This window comes from Pseudopipra pipra, chromosome 19 (assembly GCF_036250125.1).
Source record: "Pseudopipra pipra isolate bDixPip1 chromosome 19, bDixPip1.hap1, whole genome shotgun sequence".
Taxonomy (NCBI): Eukaryota; Metazoa; Chordata; class Aves; order Passeriformes; family Pipridae; genus Pseudopipra; species Pseudopipra pipra.
The window spans coordinates 12185157-12210793 of NC_087567.1; the positions used below are offsets into that span (position 1 = coordinate 12185157).

Here is a 25637-nt window from a genome sequence, read left to right on the forward strand (position 1 = left end):
CTTCCTTGGAGGTCGTTTGGCAAAGTAAAAGACTAGAAGGTAAACCAGGACAGATTGTGACATTTTGGCATCGTGGAGCTTGACAGAAACTGTCCTTGGGAACCTCTTCCATGGCCAATGTTCCCTTCTCTCCCCTCAGCCCCTTCCCTCACAGAACAACACACAGTGTGGTGCTGGGGGCCGTGTGTCCCCTGCCCCAGGCTGTCCAGGGGACATTCCAGGCTGTGCTGAGGCAGAGCTGGGGCTGCCTGAGAAACCTGTACAGGCACCATCCGCCTCCACCCACCCCACATCACACCATGCTCAGCTACACAAGACAAAACTCAAACCACAACCCACAGGACAGCTGGGGATTAAATCTGAAAGCAGAGGGAGAGCATTTCTGGAGCATTTCTGCCCAGGCAGAGCCTGCAGCCGCTGCTCAGGGAACAGCAGTCCAGCCATCCCTGACCAGCAGGCAGCACGGGCAGGGTTTCCTCCACCTGAGAACGGCCCCACTGCCAGGCAGTGGCAGCAGTTGTGATGGGGAGGGGGGTGCTGTGTCAGGGGTGGGGGTCAGAAGTACCTGTACCCCCAGTTTGGTCCATGTATCACTCCTGTGTGAGGACACTGTGAGTGGCCCTGCCTGTGGCAAAGGGAGATGCCCGTCCTGGTGCCAGGTCAGTCTCCTGGTGACCCCCTGGTGGGACATCCCTTTGGGGGGACCTCCAAACCACGCAGGACAGCGAGCAGCCACCAGCTGTTCATCACCTCCAAGAAAAGAACTCAGCACCAACAGAACTAAAATGACCTCGAATGCTACTAAACTCTGCCTGAACCGCTGCTAATTTTGGCTTGTAGAAATCTGCAGTAGGGAAAGTACTGCAGTGAAAAAGCCATTATTGGGTGCAATTCCAAGCCAAAAGGAACATCCCAGCTGCTGGGACAGTAAAGGGAAGGCGAGCAGCTGCTGAGGGCTCCAGGTCCTCAGAGAACAACGGCCAAGGTACCCCCTGGCCCTGATCCTTCTCCCTGTCCTCTCCTTCCCCTTCCCACTGCTCCACCCCACCTGTGCAGGTGTCCTTGTCCAGCTTCCGAGCCTTCCATCTGAACAAAACCATGGATGATCAGTGTGAATCTAACCCAGGGAGCAGCCAAGGCAGGTCCAGCTGGGCTATGGTGGGGAAGGCTCACTTGTCCCAAATTACAGCATCAACCTCGCAGGTGCCCAGCAGCCCCAGCACTGACCTACCTGCTGCTGGAAGGGTTTGCATGTTCTGCAAGACTTTAAAAATATTCCCCAGCTCGGTGCCTACGAGTGCCTGGAAACTGCTGAGCAGGAGACAGAGACAATGGCGATGCTGGGATGAGGCAGAGCAGTGGCACAGAGGCTCCCTGGGCTACTCAGAAATTCACTTTCCTCTGGAAGTCAAGTCACTGCAGGGAAACCAGTGGATCTCTCTGGCTCCCAAGGCAGGATCGATCCTCCCTGGGCAGAAAGGAGGCACCCTCCAAAAAAGCACCTCTGCTGCCCATCCCGTTAGTGGCATCCAGGACTCAACCTATCCTAGACTGGGGTTATTTCCCTCTCTCATAAAAAAAAAAAAAAAAGATTTTTCCTTAATAAAAAATGTAAACAATAGTTCCCTACCAGCTGGAAACCCCAACGAAAACGTCATGGGTTTCCCATCATTGGAAATGACCTCGCCCAGGGGGGTGGCTGGGCTGAGTGTACCCTGAAAAACCCCCAAATGCAGCCACCCCCCCACAGCCCCAAGGGCTGGGAGCAGCAGCTGCCTCATTTGGATTGACTTGTGTCTCCCCACAGCTCACAGATAGATCCATGGGGAGCCCAGAGAACAGAAGAGGATCTCCTAGTCCTCTCCCAGGTGGAAGCCTGGCCCATGGCAGCTCCACACCTCCCCGTGGTCAGTGAGCTGCAGACCTTGGCATCTGCTGTTTCAAGCTGTAAAGCAAAGAGACCTGTGTGCAGTGAAGCCTGGCTCGAAACTTGCCAGCCTGACACCCCCAGCAGCACCAGTGTCCCGGCTCCTGGAGAATGGCATTGGCTACCCCCACACAGGGCACGGCTTCAGAAAAGGATGGAGAGGAGCCGGGGGGATCCACGACTCGCTGGCAGTTTGGAGCAGGTTTCACCACGTCTTTCTCAAGCCTCTCCAGCTACGAGTCCCAGCAGGTCTCACGAGGTCTCCACATTCACTTGAAGAAAGAAAACCTGATGGAAGAGCTGGGCAAAGCCGAGGGTGAGGCTGAAGGACCCTCTCCCTTCTCTCACACTCCTGGGCTCAGTACTGCCGCAGGTTGAAAAACCCGACGCTGGTGGGGGACTCCTTGACCGTCACTGTGATCAGGTTAGCGGTGACATCGGTGACAAAGACGTGCTCGATCAGGCTGCGCGTGGGTTTCCAGTCCTGGCTGGTCTGGATGGAGACAGACATGTTCTGACCCACACCCGGGAAGGAAGCCGAGTCCCGGTCCGAATCCGAGCTGGTGTCCTCGCCCGTGCTCACTTCGGACAGGGCAGAGGGCTTGCGGCTCTCCGCGTGTCCCTCCTGTGTGCCGGCTGAGCCACCTTTGGCCAAGTCCCTGTCCCCTGCCCGGTGCGGCTGCTTCTTGCTCTTGCTGCCATCCCCCCCTGCCAGCGCACCGGCACTGGTGAGCCCGGCGCCCGCCGCCCCGCCCTTGGCACCGCCGGCACCCCCGCTGGCCGTGCCGCCGCCAGAGCCCTTGGCCAGGGCTCCGCAGAGGTGCCGGGGGAGGCTGCTCCCGCCGGCCACGCTCGGCCCATTCTTGACGCTCTGCAGGTTCAGAGCCTGCAGGTTCAGCTCCTGGCTGGAGGCTGCCTGGACGCTGGCCCCAGATGAGCTCGCTGGCGTCTTGCTGCCGTTGGGCAGCATTTGGCCTCCTGCAGCAAACCCTGATTTCTGGTCTCCTCCAGCACCACTGCCGGGAGCCTTTGCAGTCTTGGGTCCCTGCATGCTGAGCCCCAGCTCCCCAGAGCCTTTCTGGCTCCTCATTTTCAAGTCCAGCCCTAAGCTGCTCTTACTGGCCGCCTGTGCCTTCAGTGCCAGCCTGCCCAGAGCTGAGCTCTCAGATGCAGTCTGGCTTTGGGACATCCTGTTCATGTAGTGCACGATGGAGCTCTGCCAGCTGATGGCCTGGCTGGGGCTCGTCGAGCCGCTCTTCATCATGTTGGGCAGGTTTTCTGCTGATGACCCTCCTGAGCTGAGCCCAGCCAAGGCACCTGGTGGGTCCTTCAGCACGGCCATGCCCGAGCCCTGTGTGCTGTGCTGAGGCTGCAGCTTCCCCACCAGCTTGGCACTGCCCCCCACCTCCTTCCGGGATGTTTTCAGCACCTTTGTCAGGTTCACAGTCCTTCGAGCTGCTTTCTGCTCCGGGGGAAGAGGTTTCCGCCCACGCTTCTTCCTGGAAGTGTCTTTCATGTCAGGCTTCGCCACCAGGATCTGAGCTTTCTTCTGTGGCACCGGGTGTGTCTCTCTGCTGCGGGGACCTCTCTTTGCTTCCAGGTCACTTTCATCCTCTTCATCAGAGGAGGAGGAAGAGGAGGATGTGGAGGAAGAGGAGCTACTTGACTTAGTTTTTGCAGGCATTTCTGGTTCCTGCAAAGCAACAGAGACAGGGAGTTAAGGGCAGTGGCCAAAGAGCCGTCATGGGCATTGCAAACCCTTCAGGGCAGCCTGGCCAGGGGCCTCAGACACCACCGGTTCTTTCTCCACACAGCTGATCTTTAGGGATCCGTTAGCTGATCTGATGAGTTAGGGAGCACAGAGCACAGAACTGGTCAGCAGTAGATACCAAGTTGGACCAGTGCCAGGGAATTCTTCCATCTCCTGTACCATCACCAGAGCAGTGATGGAGGAGTTCTTTTCACAGGCATTCTCACCAACTTGTCTATCACTGCCAGCAACAACCCCCTGACCCAGGGGCTGGGGGCACTGCTGAGCCCTCACTGCACTCAAGGCCAAGCCCCTCCTGGGCTTTGGGCAGACCCCCCTCCCGTGCCCTCCAAGGCCAGAGCCCCTACAGCACTGTCACAGCCATGGATTCCCACCACTGCCAGGACTCACCACGTGCTTCCTGGGCCTGCCCCGGGGCCGCTTGCCCCTCTTCCGATTCTGCACTTCTTTTTCATGTTCCCTGGAGAAAGCAAGGATTAAGGACAATGTTTGCAGGGAAGAAAAAAACATCTGGGGAAACTGAGGCAGTCAGGGACTGGAGAGCATCCCTGTCTGCATCAGTAACATTCCCACAGCTTCCAGCATCAGTGATGGACCACACAGCATTACATACCCCAAATCCGTGGCTTTTCCAATTTTTTGTGAGATTTATTGTTTTTCAGGTACAGGGGGATCAGGCAAAGGGAAGGATCATCCCTGGCCCTACTAAACCTCGCCTTGGTTATACCCCTGCAGAGCAGAGCTGAGCAGAGGAAAAGCAAATGCATTCCCTACAAACTCAGTGAGTTCCCTCCTTTGCTGGGCTCCTTCCATCTCTCCTGCACATCCTGGTCTGGCCGTGGTGGCCCAGGCTGGAGGCCAAAGGTGGCAAAGCCAAGGTGCTCATACAGTGATGTTTCAGGTCACTCCTTTTAAACAGGACTGTGTTAAACTGTAACAAATCTGGCTGATTAAGTCCTGAGTCCTGTCTGCACTCACCACCAGATCCTAATCTTGAAAAAATGGAATCCAGAAACCAGTTATAATTGAATCCTATAATAAACTTTTATAATTTTTTTATTATGGAGCCAAAATACTTGGCAGCTCTGTGCCTGTCATAGCCAGCTATTCTTTCTCCTCCGTGTGTGATTCCTGGGACACGAAGGCTGTGGAACAATCGCTGTTCCCAGCTTGGCTCTGGGCAGGAGCCACGGCCCTGACAGAGGACAGACATCATTTTGTTCAGCCATCCAGGTTGTTCACCCTGGAGAAGGTTCTAGGAAAACCTCAGAGCACCTTTGAGTACCTACAGAGGCTCCAAGAGAGCTGGAGAGGGACTTTGGACAAGGGCCTGGAATGACAGGACGAGGGGGAATGGCCTCCCACGGCCAGAGGTTAGATGGGATATTGGAAAGAAATCCTTCCCTGGGAGGGTGGGGAGGCCCTGGCATGGGTTGCCCAGAGAAGCTGTGGCTGCCTCATCCCTGGAAGTGTCCAAGACCAAGTTGGACAGGGCTTGGAGCAACCTGGGCTAGTGGAAGGTGTCTCTGCCCATGGCAAGGAGTGGAACGAGATGAGCTTTAAGGTTTCTCCCAGTCCAAATCATCCTTTGATTCTGTGATTTTCTCTGTTACTCCCTCACCCTCCCGGAGCTTCACCCTCCAGAAGTTTGTTTCAGCCTTCCAAGCCCAGGCACTGTCTCCCTTCGGGGGTCTGTGGCTGCTGGACGGGGAGCCCCAGGTCTGTGCCAAGTGCTGCTGCTGCACCCAGAGCACAGCTGGGCCACGAACCCTCGGCGTCTGTCCGGCCTGGGCAGAGCCGTCCCAGGTGGACCTGGACTGTGACTCCAGGGACCAACAAAAGGGCCCAGCCACAAAGGGCCCAGCCAGCTCCAGGCTGTTGTTTCCACAACTTCCACCGCACGCGCAGCCAATTAGAAGTTAATTAACTTTATAGTTTGCTTAGAAATATTTAGAGTTTGCTCACTTCTTTTGGAAAGCCAGGAGCAGCCGGGGGTCCAGGATGTTCTCTTCGGGCTCCCAGCTGTTGTGTCTGAAACAGAGGACACGGACTGCGCCAGAGCAGGGGGACGACCCCCCCACGCCATCCCCGGTACCGGCCCAGCACCGGGGGTTCATCCAAGGACAACCGGGCCCGGCCTGGACCGGGGCATCCCCGCACCGGGGACGGGCACAGCCGCGGGCGGGAGGGGGAGAGGGGCCGGGGGAGGGAGATCGGGAAGGGGGCGGCCACGCCGCCGCGGGGCGAGCCGAGCCCCGCGCATCCCGGGGGAGCTCCGGTTTCGGCAGGGCGGGCGAGGGGCGCGGGGCCGGGGGGTGCGGGGGCTCTGGGGAAGGCTGGCCCGGCCCGGGGGTGGGAGCGGAGCCCCACGCGGCAGCGGGGAGGGCCGGGCCCGGCCGCGCTTATTTGTAAACAAAAGGAGCTGCGCGACCCGAACAAAAGCGGCCGGGCGGGCGGCACCCGCGCCCCGCCCCGCACCCCGCTCCGCACCGCATGGTTCCGCGATCCGCCCCGCACCGCGCAGCCCCGCGCCCCGCACCGCCCCGCTCACTTGGAGGACCAGCCTCGCCACTTGACCAGGTACTCCAGCTTGCCCTGCGAAGAGAGACGGGGAGAGGCGCGTTACCGGCGGCGGGGGGTGCGGGGGTGCGGAGGGGGGCGGCGGGGACGGCGGGTCCCACCTTGCGGAGCCGCTTGCTGAGGATGCACTCGGCGGCGAAGACCTGCTCTCCCACGCTGCTCAGCTCCTCCATGGCCCCGGCCCCGCGCACACCCCCGCGCACACACACGCACACACAAGGGGAGCCCCCGGGCGCGCCCCCGACGGCGGCCGCGCGCGCTCTCACCCCCCCACATCCACGCGCGCCCCCCGGCACAATACGGCGGAGGGGCGGGGGGGTCCCCAAATTCCCGACCGGCCAATGGGGAGCGGGGGGCGGGGCGATCCGGCGTGGGGGGTGGGGGGAGGCATTGTCTGCGGGCGACCCCTCCTCTTCCTCCCGCGCGGGGCGGCCGCTGCCCGGCCGGAGCGGGGACAATGGGGCAGCCCGGCCCGGGGCTTTGTTCCCCCGGGCAGCGCGGGGGGGGGTCCCCCGGCCCGGCCCACGGGGGTGTCCCTCCGGTCCGACCCCACGAGGGGTCCATCCTGCGCGGACACGGGCTCCGAGTCCCCCGCCCGGGCAGCCGGGGTCCCTCCTGGGGACAAAGCATCCCGGGGCCGGGGCAGCCCCCACCGGTCCCCGCCGGGCCGGAGCAGGCGGCAGCAGCGCCGACACGTTTTCGTTCTGCCAGAGTTGATTATAATAGAATACAGGCTTTCCCTGGGTGGGGGCGGTTGTGTTAATGACCCTCGCGCGGCGCCGGCTCGCAGCCCGGTCCCGCCCGGCCCACGGTCCCTCCCGAGCCGCGCTACCGGGGGTGCGGCAGCACCGACCGCGCCGGCACCGCGCGCACCGGGGCGTGCGGGGCGGCGTGAGGAGCTGCTGCACGGCGGTTGTGCGCTGTGGGCGTGGAAGGATGAAATATGGTGCTTTACAGGCATGGAAGAAGATGAGTCAGCACCTCAGGGAGTTCTCCTCCGCGGGCCCGGAGCCTGCCGTTAACCGTGCGGGAGCCGCAGGGATATGAATTGCCCTCGCCCCGGCGCCTGGGTGCCCGCGGCGTGCAGGGACTGAGCGGGAGCCGGACGGGCCATGGGGTGTCCTGCGCGGGGCCTCGTCCGCACCCCGGGCACTGCCGTCTCCGGTAAGCGATGCCGGGTTTAGCAATGCCGGGTTTAGCGATGCCGGGCTTAGCGATGCCGGGTTTAGTGGTGCTGGATTTAGCGATGCTGGGTTTAGAAAAGCGTTTAGAGCTGCAGCGGGTGTGCTGGGCTGTCCCCGCTGCGGGGGGAATGTCACCACAGTGGACCTCCCGCGTGAGGGAAGGGGAAACCAGCCGCTTCATTAGGGAGTGGAGGTGACCCGGGGGCTGCAGGATGCGATGTGCCTGGGGTGCTGGGTCGATGCCGGGGGTTGTCCTGGGTCGAGCACTATCACCTTTCGTTGTTTTCTTCGACAATTACCGTGGCCGTTCGCTGACCAGGAGAGCTGTAGGAGCATTGTTTTAGCCGAGGGTGACACAGAATTGTAACACAGCAACGCACTTTTTCTTTCTTTTGAGTGCATTTACCTTCCACCAGCTCGGCTCTTTGTGTGCGGCAACTCTTGGATTTTAGGAAAAAGCCCTGTGTGACCTCCCATCCTTGTGTGCCTGAGCTGTGCACGGACATTCTGGCATCACGGCGGCGTGGGCTCTGCTCAAGGGATGGGGAGCATGTGGGGCCCTCCTGGCTGCAGGGATTTGGCTCTGAGAGATGAACACTGTTGGGAATGAGCCCCAGTTCAGGTGATGCTGGGTGGGCTCCCCTCCCAGCTGTCCCTCTGTGCTGGAGTCCCTGTGCTCCCCATGAGGACACAGGGGTAGGGTTGCTCTTCTCTCCCCTCCCAGGGTGAGGAAGGGAAGGCTGGTGTGAGCAGAGGTGCTCTGTCTGCTGCTCGCTGAGCTGGTGAGGGGCTGGAAGTCGGAAGTGGGAGCAGTCCTTGGTATTTAGGAGTCTTTGTGGACCACATGATCAGTGTTTGGGGGGCTGTGCTCACAGCTTTGTCCCTGGTCCCTCATGGCCAGCCCTGCACAGTGTCTAATTCTGTATAGCCCCCACACCACACATGTCTAGTTCCCGTCTCTGCACTGATGGGGAGCTGAGGGTGAAAAGGGCTGTGCTGTTTCCTGGGCTGGAAATCTCCTTTCTGTCCCCAGGGGTTTACTGGGAACTGGTCCTGGGCAACCCTGGGCTACTGTGGGCTCCTTGGTTTATACCCCTGGCAGAGTGGGTCACTCGGTCAGCCAGAGGGGACCATCCCAGTGACGGAGCTTCCCTGGGCATCACTGGCCGGAGCTACCACAGGAGCTGCACTGCTTGGGGGGCTGACTGGGGCGTGAGGAGATGCTCCCCCAGCTGCTGCCGAAGTTGCGGCTCCACCTGCAAGTGCCTTTAGGCTGAGTTCAGTGTTTCTGATCCCTGAGAGAGGCGTCACCTTCCCAGAGAAACCCAGGAACACACACTGAATAGCTTGGCCTCGTGTTCCCGCCAAGCAAAGTGACAGAGGGGCCAAAAAACTCACTAACCACCAAGAAAACCTTTGGCATCTTAAAAATGAGAGTCAGACCCCTGAACTAATCTGGTGGAACATGATTTTGTAGCTTTTCCCAAGTACGCCAGACATCCCAGGAATGCTGCGCTTCCTGCATTATTTAGGTAGTGAGGGCTGGGGTTTGCTGTCAGAGGAAGGGACGGGGAGCCAAGTCCCCTTTGCCTGTTGAAGGGAGAAGGGCTGTGCTGCTCCCTGGACTGGGCCCCGGTGGCCATGTTTGTTGTGGGCAAATGGTGGCTGTTTTCCCAAGGCATCGGCCAATTAAAGCACAGAGATCTGCATATCATTTGAGTACCACAGCTGGGTAAGGAGCTGAGCGGCTTCCAGGATGGGGTGGTCCCTGGCCACATGTGGGAATCATGTCTGGACCCCACGGCCACATGTGGGAATCATAGGGGCACGTGCCACCCCCAGACTGGGCATTTTGGGAGGCAGCAGTGTCCCTGCACACTGTGTTCCATAAATAAATATGTGTCCCTGTATGTTTGTTGTTATCTTCCCATCCTGAAGCACTTTGGACCCCTGGGCAGTGAGCAGCTTCCCAGTGCAGGAAAAAGAAAGGGAAGCAAATGGTGTGGAAATGCATGGCAAATTGGGATGCAATACACAGCAGGGCTCTCCCTGCCGTGTGACCCCCAGCCCGGAGAGGGGGGCAACGGGGAATGAATTATGTGGGAATGGGAGGGCGGGGGGAGATGTGGGGATCAGGCAGTGGCTGTGTCCGGACAAGGCCAGGCTGGACTTTAAGCTTTGTCACTGGGAAATGTTTGGTGGAAATGTCCCACGGTACCAGTGCACAAGGTGTGAGGAGCAGTGGGAAAGGTTGGCAAAGACTCAAAGGACATGCAAAATTTGATGGTTTTGGATTTTCCTGGGAAGAGGCTGGGCTAGAGATGGCTTCTGGGCTGCAGAGCAGAGGGGCAGCAGCCAGTTTGGGCTGTCACAGCTCAGTGCGTCCGTGGGGTTAAACCTCCTTGCACCCATCTGGCCTGGGACATTGGAGCATTCCTCATCCTGAGCGTTTTGTCGGGGGGAGGAGGGGGCCAGGAGATTGCAGTGTGTGACATGGATCTCCAGGGCATCACTTGGAGCATCCCTGTGCGTTGTGGTGGGTGCTGGGGAGCGCCCCGGGCTCGGCGGCTGCCGGAGGTGGTTCCCAGGCTTTGTCCCGCAGGACCGAGGAGCGGGTCCCTCTCCGGGGGATTGATGGCCCCGGGGCAGCGGGCGGCGCTGGGCGAGCGGCTGGTGACTGCGGGCACCACGGGTTTTGGGAGATGCTCTGAGCGGGGGGTTTACCGTGAGAAGCTCCCACCGCCAGTGCCGGGATCCCGGGAATGCCGGGCTGTGAGCGCGGCTCGGAAGCCCCCGGCCGCCGGCTGCCGGTACTGCACCGGGACACCGGGACACCGGGACACCCGGACATGGGCACGGCACCGGGAGAGAGGCAGGGGGGACGAAGGAGCAGGGCCGGGTCTCAGAGGCACAGAGATCGAACGATGCTCCGTGCTGGAAATGCATCAAGACCAAGTACTGTGTCCAGTGTTTTATGTCCTGCCACTCCACGTGAAAACAGCCACAACGAGGTGTGTCCCTTGGCAAACCCTGTGATTTCAGGAGCAGTGGAAACCTTCCTGCAGGGGTATGGCAGGGTTCAGTGTACCTCCAGGACAGTCCCTTCCTCACTGCAGTTAGGAGGAAATTCTCTCCTGGGAGGGTGGTGAGGCCCTGGCACAGGTTGCCCAGAGAAGCTGTGGCTGCCCCATCCCTAGAAGTGTCCAAGGCCGGGTTGGATGGGGCTTGGAGCAGCCTGGTGTAGTGGAAAGGGGACTTAAAATGAGATGAGCTTTAAGGTCCATTCCAACCCAAACCATTCCATGAGTCTGTGATCCTGCTCCACACCCACTGGAGCACCCTGAGGACTACTGGCATGGGGGCATATGGAGCCTGGCACCACTGGATTCTGAGCTCTGCAGACTCTGCTGGGATCTCCAGGATACCAACTTCCCAATGGAGCTGGCTACCTCCTCCTGTAAAATGGGCATGGATGTGCTGACCTGCACAGAAAGTCCCAAGGTCACCAGCAGGAAAGCTGGGAAGGTTTCTGTGCACTGTTGTCATTATATCAACGTCAACGGTGTGCACAGCACTGGCCACGCTCCCCTTTCAGAGCCTCCCGCTGTTGCTGCCGCCCTGACCCCCACCCCAGCACGGCTTCAAGCCAAACATTTTCTTCCTGTTTTTCTGAGGGTGCGGCTCTTGTTTCATCTCGTTGGGTGAAGCTGATACAGTGAGTGAGTCTCTATGGCAACAGATGTTTATCGAGCCCCTGAGATGAGGCACAGGGTTGGGGAAAGGCACCGCAGCATCTGGGGTGGGTCTGGGGCTGCTGGAATGCCCTGCTGGAAGGGCCAGAACTGGGCCTGTGGGATGGGGGTGTCCTGCTGTCCCCTAAGACACAGCCTGGCTGAGGGACCCTGGGCTGCTTCCTGCAGAGGGAAGTTTGGAATCGTATGAAGGCCTTTTGCCTCAGCCCTGCTGGGTCCCGTGAATCTGGCACAACTGAACGGGCTCTGCACAGCTCTGGGGTTTGGCAATTGCAGGGCTGGGAGTTTGCTGTGAGCTGGGGGGGGTCCTGGCCCTGGCACGGCCACATTCCCTGTCTCTCCAAAGTACATCACCATCCCTCACAGAGCTCCCAAGAGGTAACTCAGCTGCAGATGGGGCAGGTCTCAGGAGTGCTGCCATGGTGCAGTGCGAGCAGGCCCATCCTGGCTGTGGGTTTGGAGCTCAGGGGTGCATAGGTGGCATTTCCCATTTTTGTCCACAGCCATAAAGGACAGAAAGACAGGTAGGACAATGCTGAGGGTGACCAGGGCTCTTGGAGCAGAGGCTGGAAGCGCTGATTGACTTTGGGATGCCTCTGAGGCTCCCAGGCCAGGTGGCTGCCTTGACTAGAGCTGGGCTGGTGCCATGGCCAGCCCAGCACTGTGGCCAGCAGTTCCACAGACACAGTGCCCAGGGAGACCCCACGTCTGCCCGAGTAGGAGTCCTTCCAGGGGTCCTTGGGGTCAGTTACCTGATGGGGGTTAGAAAACTCCTCCCCAGCATCCCAGAACGAGAGCAAGTCCCAGCATCAGCGGCAGGTTCTTGGCAGGAGGGAGAGGAGCACCCGAACCTGCAGGGCCGAGAGGGGGGTCAGTGCCAGCCCTGCCCCGGGGGCAGCACCCCCGTCCCGGCGCCGGGGACACGGTGACCCCTGCCCGGTTACCGAGCCCGGGGGGCCCCAGCGGCGGAGGGGGCGGCGGAGGGAGGGAGGGAGGGGCACGGGCCGGTGCCCGGAGCCGCCGGGCGGCGGCGACCGCCAGGTGTCGCTGTTCCCGCGGGAATCCCGGCGGAGCCGCTCCCGGTGCCGCTCCCGGTGCCCGGTGCCGCTCCCAGTGTGAGCTCCCAGTGCCGCTCCCGCTGTGAGCTCCCAGTCCCGCTCCCGGTGCCGCTCCCGGTGTGAGCTCCCAGTGCCGCTCCCAGTGCCTGGTGCCCGGTGCCGCTCCCGGTGTGAGCTCCCAGTGCCTGCCGCTGCTCCCAGTGCCCACTCCCGGTGCTCACTGATGCTCCCAGTGCCTGCCACCACCCCCGCTGCCCATTGCCGCTCCCGGTGCCTGCTGCTACTCCCGGTGCCCACCTTCGCTCCCAGTGTCCTCCGACCCTCGCAGCATGGGCTTGGTGACCTCCAGGGAGCCGTCGTGGGGCTCAGGGGTGATGCCCAGCAGCTCGCAGAGCAGGGCGTAGACGTTGACGCTTTCGAAGGGCTCCACCACCAGCCCCTTCTTAAAGGCAGGTCCCACGGCACGGAAGATGGTTTTCATGTTCATGTCCTCGTTGTCGAAACCATGCTCCCCTTTATTGAACTGGACCTTGATCCTCTGGAGGGGAGAGTGAGGATGTGAGCACCCCAACCCCTCCACCCCCAGCACGGCCCCGGGGCAGCAGCACTGCTGGATGCCCCCGTGTCTCCTGCCTCGCACACACCGTTCTGCTCCTGCAGGGTTTGATGGTCTGGTTGGTTCCTTTCGGCTTTGGAAGCTGATCTATTAGTGTTATACTCTGCAGCAGCTGGAGGTGCCCTCAGACACCCCTCTCAAGCAATTACATCCTGCAAGTTGCCTCCCTAAACATCAGCACACCCAAATTTTGTTGTACTGAGGAGCTTCCAATGGGAAGCTGCCTGCTGGCCTTAACACTGGACCTTCCCTTCATGCCAGGCTAGGAGAGGATCCTGACACAGAGATTTGCATTCATGCAAGTCCTACCCCAAGGCTTCTGGACATTTTATCTTCTCAACAGCAGAGAAGATCTTTACACAAAGAGCTTGAATTTCAATCTGGTTTTAGGGAGACCAATCAGCACAAAGGCCTAAAGCTGGGTGAGTGCTGGGGTGCTGTGAGAGGAAGAGGAGGAGAGAGGCTCATCCCAAAGGACAGTAGAATATGGCTGTGCATACACCTTACCCCATGGATCACATATCCTGGGTCGCTGTACAACACGAGTGGGGTGATCCGAGGGTGGTTGGCATAGTGGAATTTCTTTGGAAACTCTTCTTTCTTGTACACGTGCAGGTTGGGGTGGGCATCTTTCAGGACTGAGTACACATGCTCTAATCTCCCCTCCTTTGGCACCAGGAGTCCATTTGGTCCGTAATCTAAGAGTTCAAAGTCGATGTCTTGGAATGTGAAGTTGTTTATGGTCCGGATAAGAATCTCGTTGGTCTTTATGACGGTGTCCATGCCGTGGTCAGACGTGATGATGAGGTTGAGGTTTGATTCCAGGTCACTCTCCCGGATACGCTGCCTCAAGTAACCGATGGTTCTGTCCACCTGCTCGATCATGTTTTTCCTCTCTGTGGATTCAGGGCCAAACTTGTGCCCTGAGGAGTCTGGCTCTCCGAAGTAGAGTGCGATGAAGTCGAGGTTGTCCACTGTGAACCATTCCATGACCGTGTCAATGTTCTGCCTCCAGTTGGTTTCGTTGCTGTAGCTGAATATGGCAGGCTCCACCAACTTCTTGTTCACTTCTTCCCCTTGGTATTTTGCTTTTCCTCCAGGGAAGTAGATAGAGCCTGTCTTCAAACCCTGTGAGTGGAGACACTCCATAAACTCCCCTGAACTTGCTTGGCAGTGTCCCTCCATCTGTCAGTGCAGCTACCTCCTAATGAGATCTTTTTGCTCATTGCCAATTAAAAGTGATTAACTGAAAGCACTGCCCTGTCACACTGGTTTTCTCACTGTGTTAGTAACACCAGTTAGAACTTTGGAATCAGTGACCCATTTGCAGCTTGCATGGGCTCTCTGGTTCTTGATCATCAAGACATTAAGTTGTGTTTTGTTGAAATCAGAGGAGGCATTTTGGCAGGTAAATACGGGCAAAAGGTATATGTCTTGGGCCAGGTCTCAGGTCCTGTCTTAAAGCCAGATTCAAAGCCTGCTGGGCTTGCTGCAGGCCCCAGGGAAGAGGGGACTGGCCCCCAGGGCTGCCACCCACCTGCCCTGGGTGTGCCCTGAGGTGTATGGAACCCCTGGACTCAGGATGTTCCCTGAGGAACTGGGGCTGAGGCTTCTTTAAACAGGAACAGTATAACCTGTTTCATTAATGTCTTAATAAAGCTGAAATGCATCTATTATTTTTTGCTATTTTTAATAGAACGATCATAATTATTCCTGCCAGTGTCTGGAGATTTCCGTTTTTTGCTGGTCTAATTAGCCTGACATTCTCAGGGAGGCTGGGAACTCACAACCACCAGGGATAATGGCTTGCCTGTAGCTTTTCCTGCAGGATGGCAGGTGAGGTGGGTGTGTGCAGGGTGGGTGTGTGTGAGGAGGTGCCTCACTTGCCTGTCTCTGGGCAGTGATCCAGATGGGCAGGCTGCCGTTGTCCCACCAGCTGCTTATGCCTTGTGTGGTGTAGTAGGGCAGCTTCACACCTGTGGTGGTGTTGAACCACATGTTGTGGACCACCCCGTGGTTCTCCAGGTATCGCCCTGTGGGACAGACGAGGGGCAGGGGGTGAGCCAGGCTGTGCTGGGCAGGTCTCACCCCTGCGCTGGGTGATGGGTTGCCTTGGGTCAGTGGGGACCTTCAGCCTCCCCCTCCCACCTCTCCCTTTGCCCCTTCCTCCCACCGCCTCATACAAAGTGGGGTCCTGGGGCAGGGAAGGAGATGCTGGGGGAATGCTGCTTCCCATGTGCATGGGTTGGTATCTGGTGGGTCTCACCTGGGCCAAGCCAGGCACCGGTGCCACCTGCATTTTCTCCTGCCCTCTCAGCATGGGCAGGTTCTGTTATCCCATGTTCACCTAAACCCACGAGGTCAGTGAGCAGGAGAAGTTCCCATCAGAGAGGAGAGATTTGCACTTTGACTCTTATATTTTGTGCTATTTTTATTACACTGGTGCCAAGGACTGCGCAGTCCCCTCTGCGTGATGTCCCCGTCCTCCCTCGTGTTGACGCTGCCTCCCTGCCTTTGCCTATCAGCAGTTTTCATTAGCATGCTCCACTCTTTTATGCCAAGGTTATTAATTAAAATCTTAAATAAGATTGGCTCCAAAATCGATTCTTCAGGAATTCCCCTGGTGCCCTCCCTCCAGCTTGACAGTCTCCTCTCAGCATCCCCTGCATCCTCTTCCCGTAGCCCCTCAGTTCCCCACGTTACAGATTTTGTACTAATCTTCATCTTCTCTGCCTTAACTAATGATTTCCCATGTGGCACTATATCAAATGCTTTACTGAAGTCCAGAGAGATTAAATTTAGAGCATCTCCCTTGTTTAAAAAATAATTTATCTTACCAAATGAGGCTATTGGGTTGCTCTGGCACTATTTACCTTTGATAAATACAGGTTCAGTTCATTGAATCCCAGAGTGGTTTGAGTTGGGAGGGACCTTAAAAACCATCTGATTCCACCTCCCTGCCATGGGCAGGGACACCTTCCACTAGACCAGGCTGCTCCAAGTCTCATTCAACCTGGCCTTGAACACTCCCAGGGATGGGACAGCCACAGCTGCCACAGGGCCTCACCACCCTCACAGGGAAGAATTTCTTCCTCCTATCTAATTTAAATGTACCATTTTCGCAGCCCTTGCCTTTTCTCTGCTCTAAAGCTCTGTGTGCTGCTGGGTTTGGAGCTCCTGACAGCGTGTCCTTCACTGATGCATAAGCCTTGACTTTGCCCTTCCCCAGCCCTCCTTGCAGCTCCTCTGGCTGGGCTACTCACCGGTCAGCAGCGTGAAGTGGCATGGGCTGGTGAGGGTGATGAAGGCAGGAGTCATGTACTTGGCCTTCACCCCTTCTGCAGCCATAGTGTCCAGGTTGGGGGTGTCCACGTCCTGGTCGTAGTTCCACCGAAAACCATCAAAGGACACGAGGAGGAGTTTGCTGCGGTTGGGTGCCCGCTGCAGGGGGATGCATCTTGCTAAGGAGAGGGCAGCAAACAGCAGCCCCAGTGATGGCAGCATCTTCATGCCCTTGAACAGGAATAGCCCAGATGTCTGGAGAGCTCACATTAATATGTGTGGGATGGGACTAAGTTCAGTCCTTATCTAATCTTGCAGTTGCTGATGGGGTGCATGGCTTCAGCCAGCACTTCGTATCAGAGCCTCTGGTTGTGTCTCACTGCAGTAGGTCAGCTTAAATTTCCTGATGGGTCAAATGCCAAATCTGCCTCTTCCATCAGAGGCAGTGGGTGCTGTGTTGGTGTGCATGAATGGGAAGTTTGTTGGTGTGATGGGAGGCTGGGAACTGGCCTGCACAGCCCCCCAGGTCCCCACCACCATCTCTCTCAGCCCACTGTGGTGTCCTTTCCCCACTCCTGGCTCTCAGTGCCCTGCCCTGTGCTCAGCAGTTTGGCCTCACAAGGCGAGTCACCCCCCCAGGGCTGCTCATCCACCTCAGGATGGGGGCTCAGAGGATCAGGGAGGAGCTTGGATTTACCCAGGGTTCTCCAGTGTGCCTTTGTGGAGCTGAACACTGGGGAAGGAGGATCTTCCCTGGATCCTGGCCATGCATCAACCCCCAGGGATGCTCCAGAGTGTGAGCCCAGCTCTGAAGCCCCTGTATCCCATCAGCCCAGCTCCCACTGCCCGGGCTCTGTTGCTTGCCGTGGATGACCCTCATCCACTTACAAACTGCTGAGCTTCACCCTATCAGCATCCCATGTTATCAATATCTGCTGGTTTATGGCTTCTCCGAGGTTTAATCATTGCTGACAACTCATTTCTCAGCAAAACTGAGTTTAAGGCATTTGTAGAGTTATGTAACAGAGGTTGCCTTAGTTCTCTGGGCTCTGAACTCCCAACCTTTATGTCTTTGCTGATGTCCCTTTGCTCAGGTCCAGATTTATTCCTGGGTGCTTTGCATCCCCTCCTCGCCAAGCTTTGCATCCCCTCCTCGCCATCTCCACCAGTTTCCCCAGCACTGGGTGGGGTCATTTCTGTGTGTTTTTCTCCAAGGCTGAGCTGGGCAGAGCAGTCTCAGGCACATGGGTTCGTCCTTCCTGGATGAATGACAGTCTCTTTGTAGCCCTGAGCATCCCGAGTGTTCCCATCTGGACCAGTTCCTCAGGGTGCATCAGCATCTCTTCGCCTGTGTGTGTGTTTCCCCGGTGTGACACAGGATAATATTTCAAGGGCACTGTGAGTGGTCCAAGCATTCCCACCAGGGACCTCATGGCAAACACCAGCTGGGAGTGCAGCCTTGGACATTCTGTTTGCAGGCAGTGGAAATGCTGGGATGGATCCTGCCCTGTGCCTCGAGCCCTGAGCCAAACCCTTCTGCTAACAGAGGGCATCAGTGTTGGACTGATGGCAGCCCAGCACCTTTCTCTGCCAGCCCAGCACCCCTCTGTGCCAGTCCAGCACCTTTCTCTGCCAGCCTAGCACTCCTCTCTCCAGCCTGACGCTGCTGTTTACTCAAGGAACTATTTTTTATCAGTGCCCTGGGTCCGATATTGTCCTTCATCGAGGACAGAGGCTCCTGGCAGAACTGAGGGTTTAAAGGGCTCACATGATAAAGATATTATCATTTACTAAGCTCATGGAAATTCCTATATATTCAGTGTGTTGTTCCAAGGTGGGTCACCAGGTCCCTGTGCCACTGCTAACAGTGCGGGAAGGTCCTGATAACGTATCGTGTTCATCGGCTCTGCTGGGAGGGAAGGGATGAGCTAGAAGGAAGCACTGCACTAATCTCCAAGGAATATTTGATATCAGGAGTGTTTCAAAGCACATTTTGATATTGGGTATCTGAGGAGCACGAGGCACCGATAAAGAACATCACCTTTGGCCGTGCTGCCTGGGGACACTGCCAGTCCCACCCAAACCGGCTGATTTGGCACTAAGGATGCCCCAGGAGCTCCTTCCGTGTGCGGATGTGCCCGAGGGGCTGGGGCTGCTCTGGGCCCACCATGTCCCTGCTCAGCATCCTCCAGAGCACGGGCTCCATGCTGACAGCAGTGATCCTGCATCCTTGGAAACACTCCTGAGAACAGGCATGAACTCTGAGGGCATCACCAGGTATCAGCCTTAGCAGCTCAGTGGGGACCATGGTCCCTGCTAAGCACATTGGGGCTGGCACTGTCCATCCTGCACTTGTGCACCAATTAACTCCATGAAGACTGATGAAGGGGCTAAAAAATAGAGACCATGAGCCCAGAGAAGTTACCCACCAGTGGAAGTGCCCCACTCGGGGGCCCAGCCTGATTCCAGCCTTTGGAAAAAGTGATGTGCTCAGCACCCCACGGGCAAACACACAGCTCCCTGGGGCGGGTGGACACATGGGCAGTGCAGGGAAGTGCCGGGGAGCAGTTTGGGCAGGCAGGGGCTGGGCAGGTTTCCTTCTTTATTTTTTCATTTTCAAAGGAATAAACCTCCTGTGCCAGGACCTTGTGGTTAAAGCTGCCCTGTGAGCAGAACAGGAGTGCTGCACCTGGGGGGTCTGGGGTGACGGTGGGGGAGGTACGTGGAGCTGCTGGGGATGGGATGCACCTGGGACAGCTGCGTGGAGTGATGGGTATCGTAACAGCCCCGAGGTGAGGAGCAGAGCAGCACTGCCAGGGCATTGGATGGAACCAGAAGCAGCCCCGGACTTGGCCCGAGCCCTGAAGCAGATGGAGGGAGGAAGGTGCTCCAGCCAAGCAGCTTGGACAGGTTAGAAAAGAGGAAGGAGGTGGGAGAAGAGGCTTTGAGTGCCGCGGGGGGTGCGCTCCTTGGGCAGGACGTGGATGCCGGTACCGGCCGGCAAGAGTTTGGGTCTTACCCCCGGGAAACTGCTCCTTTGTTGCTCCCGAGAGTCCTGGATCTGCGGGAGCCGATGAGGCAGTGCGGTGTCCGTGCAGGTCTGGCCGCGGAGCTGGACCCACTCACCAGCGCGGGGGTGGCTGCAGAGACCCCCCCAAATCTCCCGTTTCCTTGAGCCCCTGCAGCAAAGAGCCGGGCGGGACCTGGGGGGCCGCGACGCTCCGCGTGGTACCTGCCACGGGCCGGAGCCGCGGTGCCGCCGAGCGCGGGGGGGCTCGGAGGGACCCCCGGGAGGGACCCCCGGGACCCCCCCATCCTCAGCGCGTCCGTGCGCCGGCCCGGCCGCCAGGTGGCGCTGTGCGGCCGCGGCGGGGGGACCGGGGGGGACCCGGGATCGGGGATCGGGGATGGAGCCCCGCGCGCCGGGAGCAACTCCCGGGATCGGGGATGGAGCCCCGCGCGAAGGGAACAACTCCCGGGATCGGGGATGGAGCGCGAGCCCCGCGCGCCGGGAGCATCTCCCGGGATCGGGGATGAGATTTCAGCCCCGGCGGGACAAGGGAACCCACCCCGGGGAGGGACTCCGGGGGCCAGCCGCTTTCCATCCCCTCCCGGGCATGCACGGTAGCTCTGCCTCGAGCACATCCCCGGGCTGGAACGCTCTGAGCAGTCTCTACATCGGCACCTGGTCCCCGAAGTCTCCTCACGCCGCTCCTCCCTGCTGGCTCTGGGCCAATCGGGCTCTGGCCGTCAAGTTTTGGCGAGTGTGGGAAGGGACTAACAGGGGTCAGGATTGAGAGTGACAGCCTTGGAGCACAGAGCTGGAGTTCAGCACCAGGGTCAGGCTGGCTGGAGGAGCTGGGGGTCTGATGGAGCCCAGGGAGTGTCTCAGCAGCAGAACTGTCAGAGCCCCAGAGGTTGTGCCCACTCACTGTCTGCCTTCCCCAGTGCTAAATTTGCTCATGGGTTGAAAATCAAGCCTCTCTCCTGAGGAAGCCCTGTGTGTGGTGATTCAGCCACATGCTGGCACCACCCGGACGGGCTCCAGGCTGGGTCAGGGAAGCACTGGGACATCGCTCAAGGTTGGGGCCTGGGCAAGCCCTGACTCAGCAGCAGCTCTGTTTACCTGGGCTGGTGCAACCCCTTCTTGGGAGGGTGACCTCTTTGCTGTCTAGTTTGGGCTTCTTTCACGTGAGGGTCCTTGGGGAGCAGTCCAGCCAGCGCTCAAGGTGAGCAGAGAGGCAAAAGGACAAGAGCAGGGCGTAAACCCCTGTCTCTTGCTCTCTGCAGCCAAGCAACGTCCCTGGAGGATGATGAGGGGCCCAAGCCCCTTCTTTGCTCTGGCATCATCAGTCCCATTCCCTGGTGCTGAATACTCATGTCCTGCCCGGGGTCCATGGTGCTTCCCAGGGCTCAGCACGAGACTCCTCAGCAGCCCATGGCCTGGGCTCCTCTTTCTGTTCCCTATCGGGGTCTGAGACCTGCAGAGCAGGTCAGTCCTGCCTTGTGGGCACAGCCTGGCTCTGTGCTCCACTTGGGACCCTTCCTCTGCTGCTCAGTTAATCCTGGCATCGACCACTCTATCTGAGCCCGTGGCTCTTCCTCAGCTTTCTTAGCTAATGGCTGTGTCTGCCTCCCATTGATCCTCAGCTGTAGAGCTCATTGATTAAGTACATTTCTTATTACACTTAATGGTATTTTACCCCTCTCTGTGCTTCCCTTGTGCCAGATGCTCACCCTGTGCCTGCTGGGAGGAGAATTCCTCTGCCCAGGGAAATGTCTCCCCTCTGTGCTGGCCCTGCTCTCCTCCCCCCAGGCCACCACACTGACTGCCCTTCCTCCTCTTCCCCTGCCCGCCTCTTCCTTCTGGCCCAAGGCAATCCCTTTGCTGCTGTCTTCCTGTTCTTTGATCCCTGGTCCCTGCTCCCACGCAGGGCTGATTTGCTCCCATGCAAAGCAACGAGGCAGCTGCAGTTCCTGAAGTGGCACAGCCCTGCCAGGGTGAGAGGTACTGGCCAGGGCACTGTGTTCTCCCCATACCGACACCTCCATGCTCACCACACGCTCCTCACTCTGTGCCTCACCTCCTTTCAACTCTCTCACATGCATCATTCAGAAGCCATAACATTATTGGGCATAAAATATTTACTTAACTGAGCTTTTTGCAAATATTCCCCTCCATTATTTTCCCTCCTTTTGGGAGCAGACACTGCTTCTCCTGTGCTCTCAAATGGCTTCTCTTAAATAATACAACAAGAACATATGAACACCCAGTAGCCTTTTCCTTTCTCCTGAAATACCGATAAATATAACGGTGTCACCAATCCATTACAGCCACAGCAGGGCTGTGCTCGGGAACACCCAGCAGCACAGGCCCTGCCTGTGGAATTGCTGGGAGCAGGACAGGCAGGGAAGGTGCTTGGGGAGGGAGCAGAAATACAGAAGAGCTGACATGATGCAGAGTATTAATATTAATAAACGTTCCTTTCAGAAGGGACAGCTGAAGCTTTTCAGAGGCAGTGCAGGAATGAGCACTCCCAGTCTGATCCCTACTGGATGCTGGGACAAATGCTCAAAACAAAATTCCTTCCAGCAGGGAAGTGGCTGGTTCTGGGGAGGCCAGCCTGGGGCACGGGGTGCCAAGGGATGTGTCCCATCTGAGTGGGACATGGGGTGCCAGGGACGTGTCTTGCTGCAGGCATCAGGATGGGCAGTCCTTGCCATCTCCTAAAGAACAGGATATGGAATTTTGGGAGCTTGAGAAAGCCAGGGAGGGAAGGTGTTCTTAGAAGTAGATGTGTGTGAGGGTTGGCTGATGAGCATGTTCTCGCCACATATGAAGGCACATTCCCAGCTGTTCCTGCCGTGGACTGGTGCTTGGGTTCTGGGGGACTCTTCTCACAGAGGGTGCCAGGCTGGGTCTGTGCCCTCTGTGAAATTCTCCACACTCATGGGAGCCACAGCTCCAGTGTGAGTGGCTGGTGAAGGTTTCCAAATCAAGTAAGACCAATGAGAACACACAAAGCCATGACACTGACCTTTAATTTCATATTCCTACTCAGGAAAAGAGACCTCCCAGCGCTGTGGGTAGTTCAGTGAAAATGCCATCTCTGAGCCTGTGTCAGTCAGATCAGGCAAATAGCTTGTTAGTTGTTGTTGGGGAGGAGACCAAAAGGAAGCGGGTGGCAGCATGTGCTGGAGTGCTCTGGGCTGTGCCACAGTGCCAGCACTGAGTGGGTTTGGTGGCCCAGTCACAGACAGGAGGGAGTTGAACTAAGAAAGTAAAGAGAAGGATGACAGGGCTGAACAAAGGCACGAGTAGCTTTGTGTGAGTAGGACATAATAAACTGAGACTCTCTTGGTTAGAAGAGAGATAATAGAGATGATTGAGGATAGTGTTCTTTAAATTCAGGAATGGTTTAAAGCAATGGGAAATGGATATTTACTAGTTCCCATAAATAGGTGGCATCAAGTGAAACAATCAGGGAAGAGGTTTAAAACCTAAATAAAAGAGGGATTGTCTTTGTCACACGTGGAGTTGGGCACCCCAGGGCAATTTGGGGCCCTGCTGCAGTTAGAGCAGCTCACGGAGGATGGATGTATTAGCAGTGGTCAGGGAATGCCAGGCCTGGCACAGGGAGGGCTTGGGTAGAGCGGTGAGAGGAATTCAGGCAGGTCCTGGGAGCCTGAGCTGGGATGCCTTCACCTGCTGCCAGCCTGGCCTCCCATCCCATCCTGGGTGGAAAAGTGTACGCGGGGGTTGAGTGTGGCTCCACAGATGGTGGGCAGGAGCTGGGGAGCTCTGACCTGCAGCTGGGGCCAGGCTGACACAGCTCAGCACACGCAGTACTGCTGCTCTCCCGTAGGAATCAGCTGTGAGCATCCCTGGCCCTGCCTGGGGCTGGGCTGGCCGTGTTGTCAGCTCACCCCGCCTTGGGACGTGCCTCTGTGTCACCAAGCGCGGTCTAAGCGTTTCCCTGTTACAGGCGAGCGAACGGCCCTTTCCCTGTAATGCCGGCAAATCCCCGCTCCTGCGGAGCCGTTAATTGATTTCCCTTCCCAGCGCTCCCGCCCGGGGCTGTGCCGACACCCGCCTGCCCGCGCCCTCCCTGCCCGCGCTGCCGTCAGCGCCCGCGACAGCCAGATCCTGAAATTATTGATAAACACTCATTGGGGCTGGAGCCTGGGAAATTGCCAGCAACCCCAGCGGGTTTCTCTCTTGCCAGCATCATTTTTCTTGATGACAGCATGTTCCGAACTTTGGCAGGGAGGGGGCAGGGCCTCCTGGTAACTTTTTTTTTTTGTTTTATGCATCAGTAGTTTTAAAAGATCCCTGCAAAAAGGAGCGGAGAGGCTGGGGAGCCGGTGTCTGCGGCTATCTCTGCCCTCCAGCCTGGCCCCACAGAGCCCCGGGCTGGGCTGGATTCTGCTCGGAGCTGTGCCCTCGCAGGCCAGCCCCGCTCCTCCATCCCATTCAGTGCCTCTGTAGGTTCAGGAATTCTTGATTCCAACGTCAGGGATCCCTCTTTCTTCCTGCAATTCCTCTGCTCCTGCAGGGTGTTACCCTGTGCCGTGGCATCCACACAGGCAAGGACACTGGGCCATGGTCTGAGCAGGGACAGGAGTTGGCATTGGTGCAGCCAGCACTGGGATCAGGATATCCCTCTCCAGAGCCAGGACAGTCCTTGTCACAACGGAGCCTGGCTCTGCTCCTGCCCTCCCAGAGGGCAAAAATCACCTCTCACACCTCCTACAGCTGGCCTGATCCCAACCAGGCTGTGGAATTCTGCCGCAGGGTGCTCCCTCCCCGCTCACACAGCACATACAAATGCCCACGGAGCGCTGGGTCCATCACTGTGGCTCGTTCTGCAGCTCGGAGCATTTTTCTCTCCGCGAGCTCTGCTAATTAGTGGGAGGTTGTGGTTCAGGAACAGAGGGAAATGTCCTTCTGTGGTTCTGGCACTAGAAATAATTGAGCCATTTTTCACCTATGGCCAATCTAATTCTGTCCACATCTTGATTTTTCTCTTAATAGCTTGGGGATGCTGTTGGCAGCTGTGGGATTCACAGCCATGTCCAGAGCTTTTCAGTAATCACCCGGATTTTGTGCTCTCTTGCTGACTGGTCACTTGTTTCTTCTTAGTTTGTGCTTCAGCTCCTCCAGGGATGGGAAGGAGCTTGTTTTAGTCAAGCTGCGTTTGCCTCTGCACCAATATTGCCCATCCCCTTTCCTGGGGCAGCAGTGTGGGATGGAGCACCTGGTGTGGCTCCTCCGTGGGCTTCCCTGGAACCATCACCAAGGTCTGGGCCATGTCCCCTTCCCATCCTGTCCCAGCTGCAGGCAGTGCTTCCAGCACCCCGGGCTCTCCACACCCTTCCCTCAGCACACAGAGCATGTCCTGTGGTGGGTGAGGAAGGACAGCAGCTTCCTGAGCTCCCACAGTGTGGGAAGCAGCCCCAGTCCTGCTGCTTCCCCAACTGGGCAGCCCCACCAGCAGTGGTTCATGGGGCCCCAGCCCATTGCCCCTGGGTGCAGGGCCAGCAGAGACCTGGGCATGGGCATCGCCGGTGGCTCCACCGGAGGGGCTGATCCGGCTCAGTGCCCAATGGGCACGTTCTGGCACCCCCAAACCAGCCAACACCCCATGCCAGCTGTCATGGAAATTAGGAAGTGTGTCTGCTGAGCCCCCTTGGCACAGGTTCTCAGTGGTCCACACAGCAGAGTCGGGGCAGGAGCAGCTCTCAGGAGGTGGCCGGGGCTCTGGGGGTGCCGGTGCTGTGCCGGTGCTGTGCCGGTGCCGTGTCAGCCGCTGGCCAGCCCGGGAAAGTGAAGATGTTCACAGCAAACTGAAAGGTGTGATTTATCAGTGCTGGTCCCCAGAGGCTCAGGGCCTGTCAGGCACCAAAAAATCCCATCCATCACAGCGGGGGGATGAGCTGCCTCTTTTTCTTTTGGTGGGCTTTTTTGCCATTTCATTTCTCCCTGAGTGCTGGAGCTGCGAGGGGCAGTGCTGGGGCAGGGGAAGGGCAGCAGCCTGAGAGCCAGCCTTGGGCACAGGGGCTATGGGGATGGATGATGCTGCTCACCTTCCCGTGTGTTATGGAAACCTCTCTCCTCTGCCACGCATTTCAGGGGGCTGTGGCCTGTGTGAGGAGGTCTCCAGCCTCTCAACCCAGAAGGGGCTCAGCCATCCCCACCAGCTCCTCCCTGTCCCTGCATTTGTCCCCGTCTGTCTGTACACGTGTGTGTGCATCCGTGTGCAGATCTGATTGTTTGCTTCTTTCTAACATTTTCCTTTCCCAATGCTTATGGGCCATGGGATTGGAAGTGAAGCATTACTTAATTGCTGTCAGGCAAGAAGATGGGTTATAAAGTTGCCAAGGGAAAAAATAGCTCACTCTGGGGTAGATGCGGGGGAGCAGGGCTGATGAGGAGAGGAGGGGGCGGAAGGCTGGGGGTGGGAAGA

General features: G+C 58.0%; 3 protein-coding genes across 4 annotated transcripts in view; 1 reads left to right on the forward strand and 2 right to left on the reverse strand.

The window, feature by feature from the left end:
• Window positions 1-269: 269 nt before the first annotated feature.
• Window positions 270-6568, reverse strand: CBX2 (chromobox 2). The gene is made up of 5 exons (XM_064676271.1): window positions 6380-6568; window positions 6250-6293; window positions 5664-5729; window positions 4089-4158; window positions 270-3620 (listed from the first exon to the last, which is right to left on the reverse strand). Exons 1-5 carry the CDS (start codon window positions 6449-6451, stop codon window positions 2286-2288), a joined length of 1587 nt encoding a protein of 528 aa, XP_064532341.1. The 5' UTR covers window positions 6452-6568; the 3' UTR covers window positions 270-2285.
• A 569-nt stretch (window positions 6569-7137) lies between these two features.
• RBFOX3 (RNA binding fox-1 homolog 3) overlaps window positions 7138-25637 on the forward strand; it is a 141660-nt gene continuing 123160 nt past the window's right edge. The window contains exon 1 of one of the 2 annotated variants that reach the window (XM_064676299.1): window positions 7138-7442. The gene's annotated coding sequence lies outside the window, so the exon portion shown is untranslated. The remainder of the gene's footprint in view (window positions 7443-25637) is intronic. The other variant, XM_064676289.1, reaches the window with a different exon arrangement.
• Window positions 9880-16425, reverse strand: ENPP7 (ectonucleotide pyrophosphatase/phosphodiesterase 7). Its single transcript, XM_064676314.1, has 6 exons — window positions 16152-16425; window positions 14776-14921; window positions 13396-14016; window positions 12570-12810; window positions 11967-12065; window positions 9880-10944 (listed from the first exon to the last, which is right to left on the reverse strand). Exons 1-5 carry the CDS (start codon window positions 16396-16398, stop codon window positions 11977-11979), a joined length of 1344 nt encoding a protein of 447 aa, XP_064532384.1. The 5' UTR covers window positions 16399-16425; the 3' UTR covers window positions 9880-10944; window positions 11967-11976.

Bases quoted from the DNA above. Each gene is read 5' to 3' on its own strand.
- CBX2 (XM_064676271.1), bottom strand. From the start codon at position 6,451: ATGGAGGAGCTGAGCAGCGTGGGAGAGCAGGTCTTCGCCGCCGAGTGC. The intron at 6,294-6,379 runs GTGGGACCCGCC...CTCTCTTCGCAG, and splicing joins TCAGCAAGCGGCTCCGCAAG to GGCAAGCTGGAGTACCTGGT. The intron at 4,159-5,663 runs GTGAGCAAACTC...TGCTTTCTCCAG, and splicing joins CTCCTGGCTTTCCAAAAGAA to GGAACATGAAAAAGAAGTGC.
- ENPP7 (XM_064676314.1), bottom strand. From the start codon at position 16,398: ATGAAGATGCTGCCATCACTGGGGCTGCTGTTTGCTGCCCTCTCCTTA. The intron at 12,811-13,395 runs GTAAGGTGTATG...TCTCCCCTCCAG, and splicing joins CAGGATATGTGATCCATGGG to AGGATCAAGGTCCAGTTCAA. The intron at 12,066-12,569 runs GTGGGCACCGGG...TCGGCCCTGCAG, and splicing joins GGAGGACACTGGGAGCGAAG to GTTCGGGTGCTCCTCTCCCT.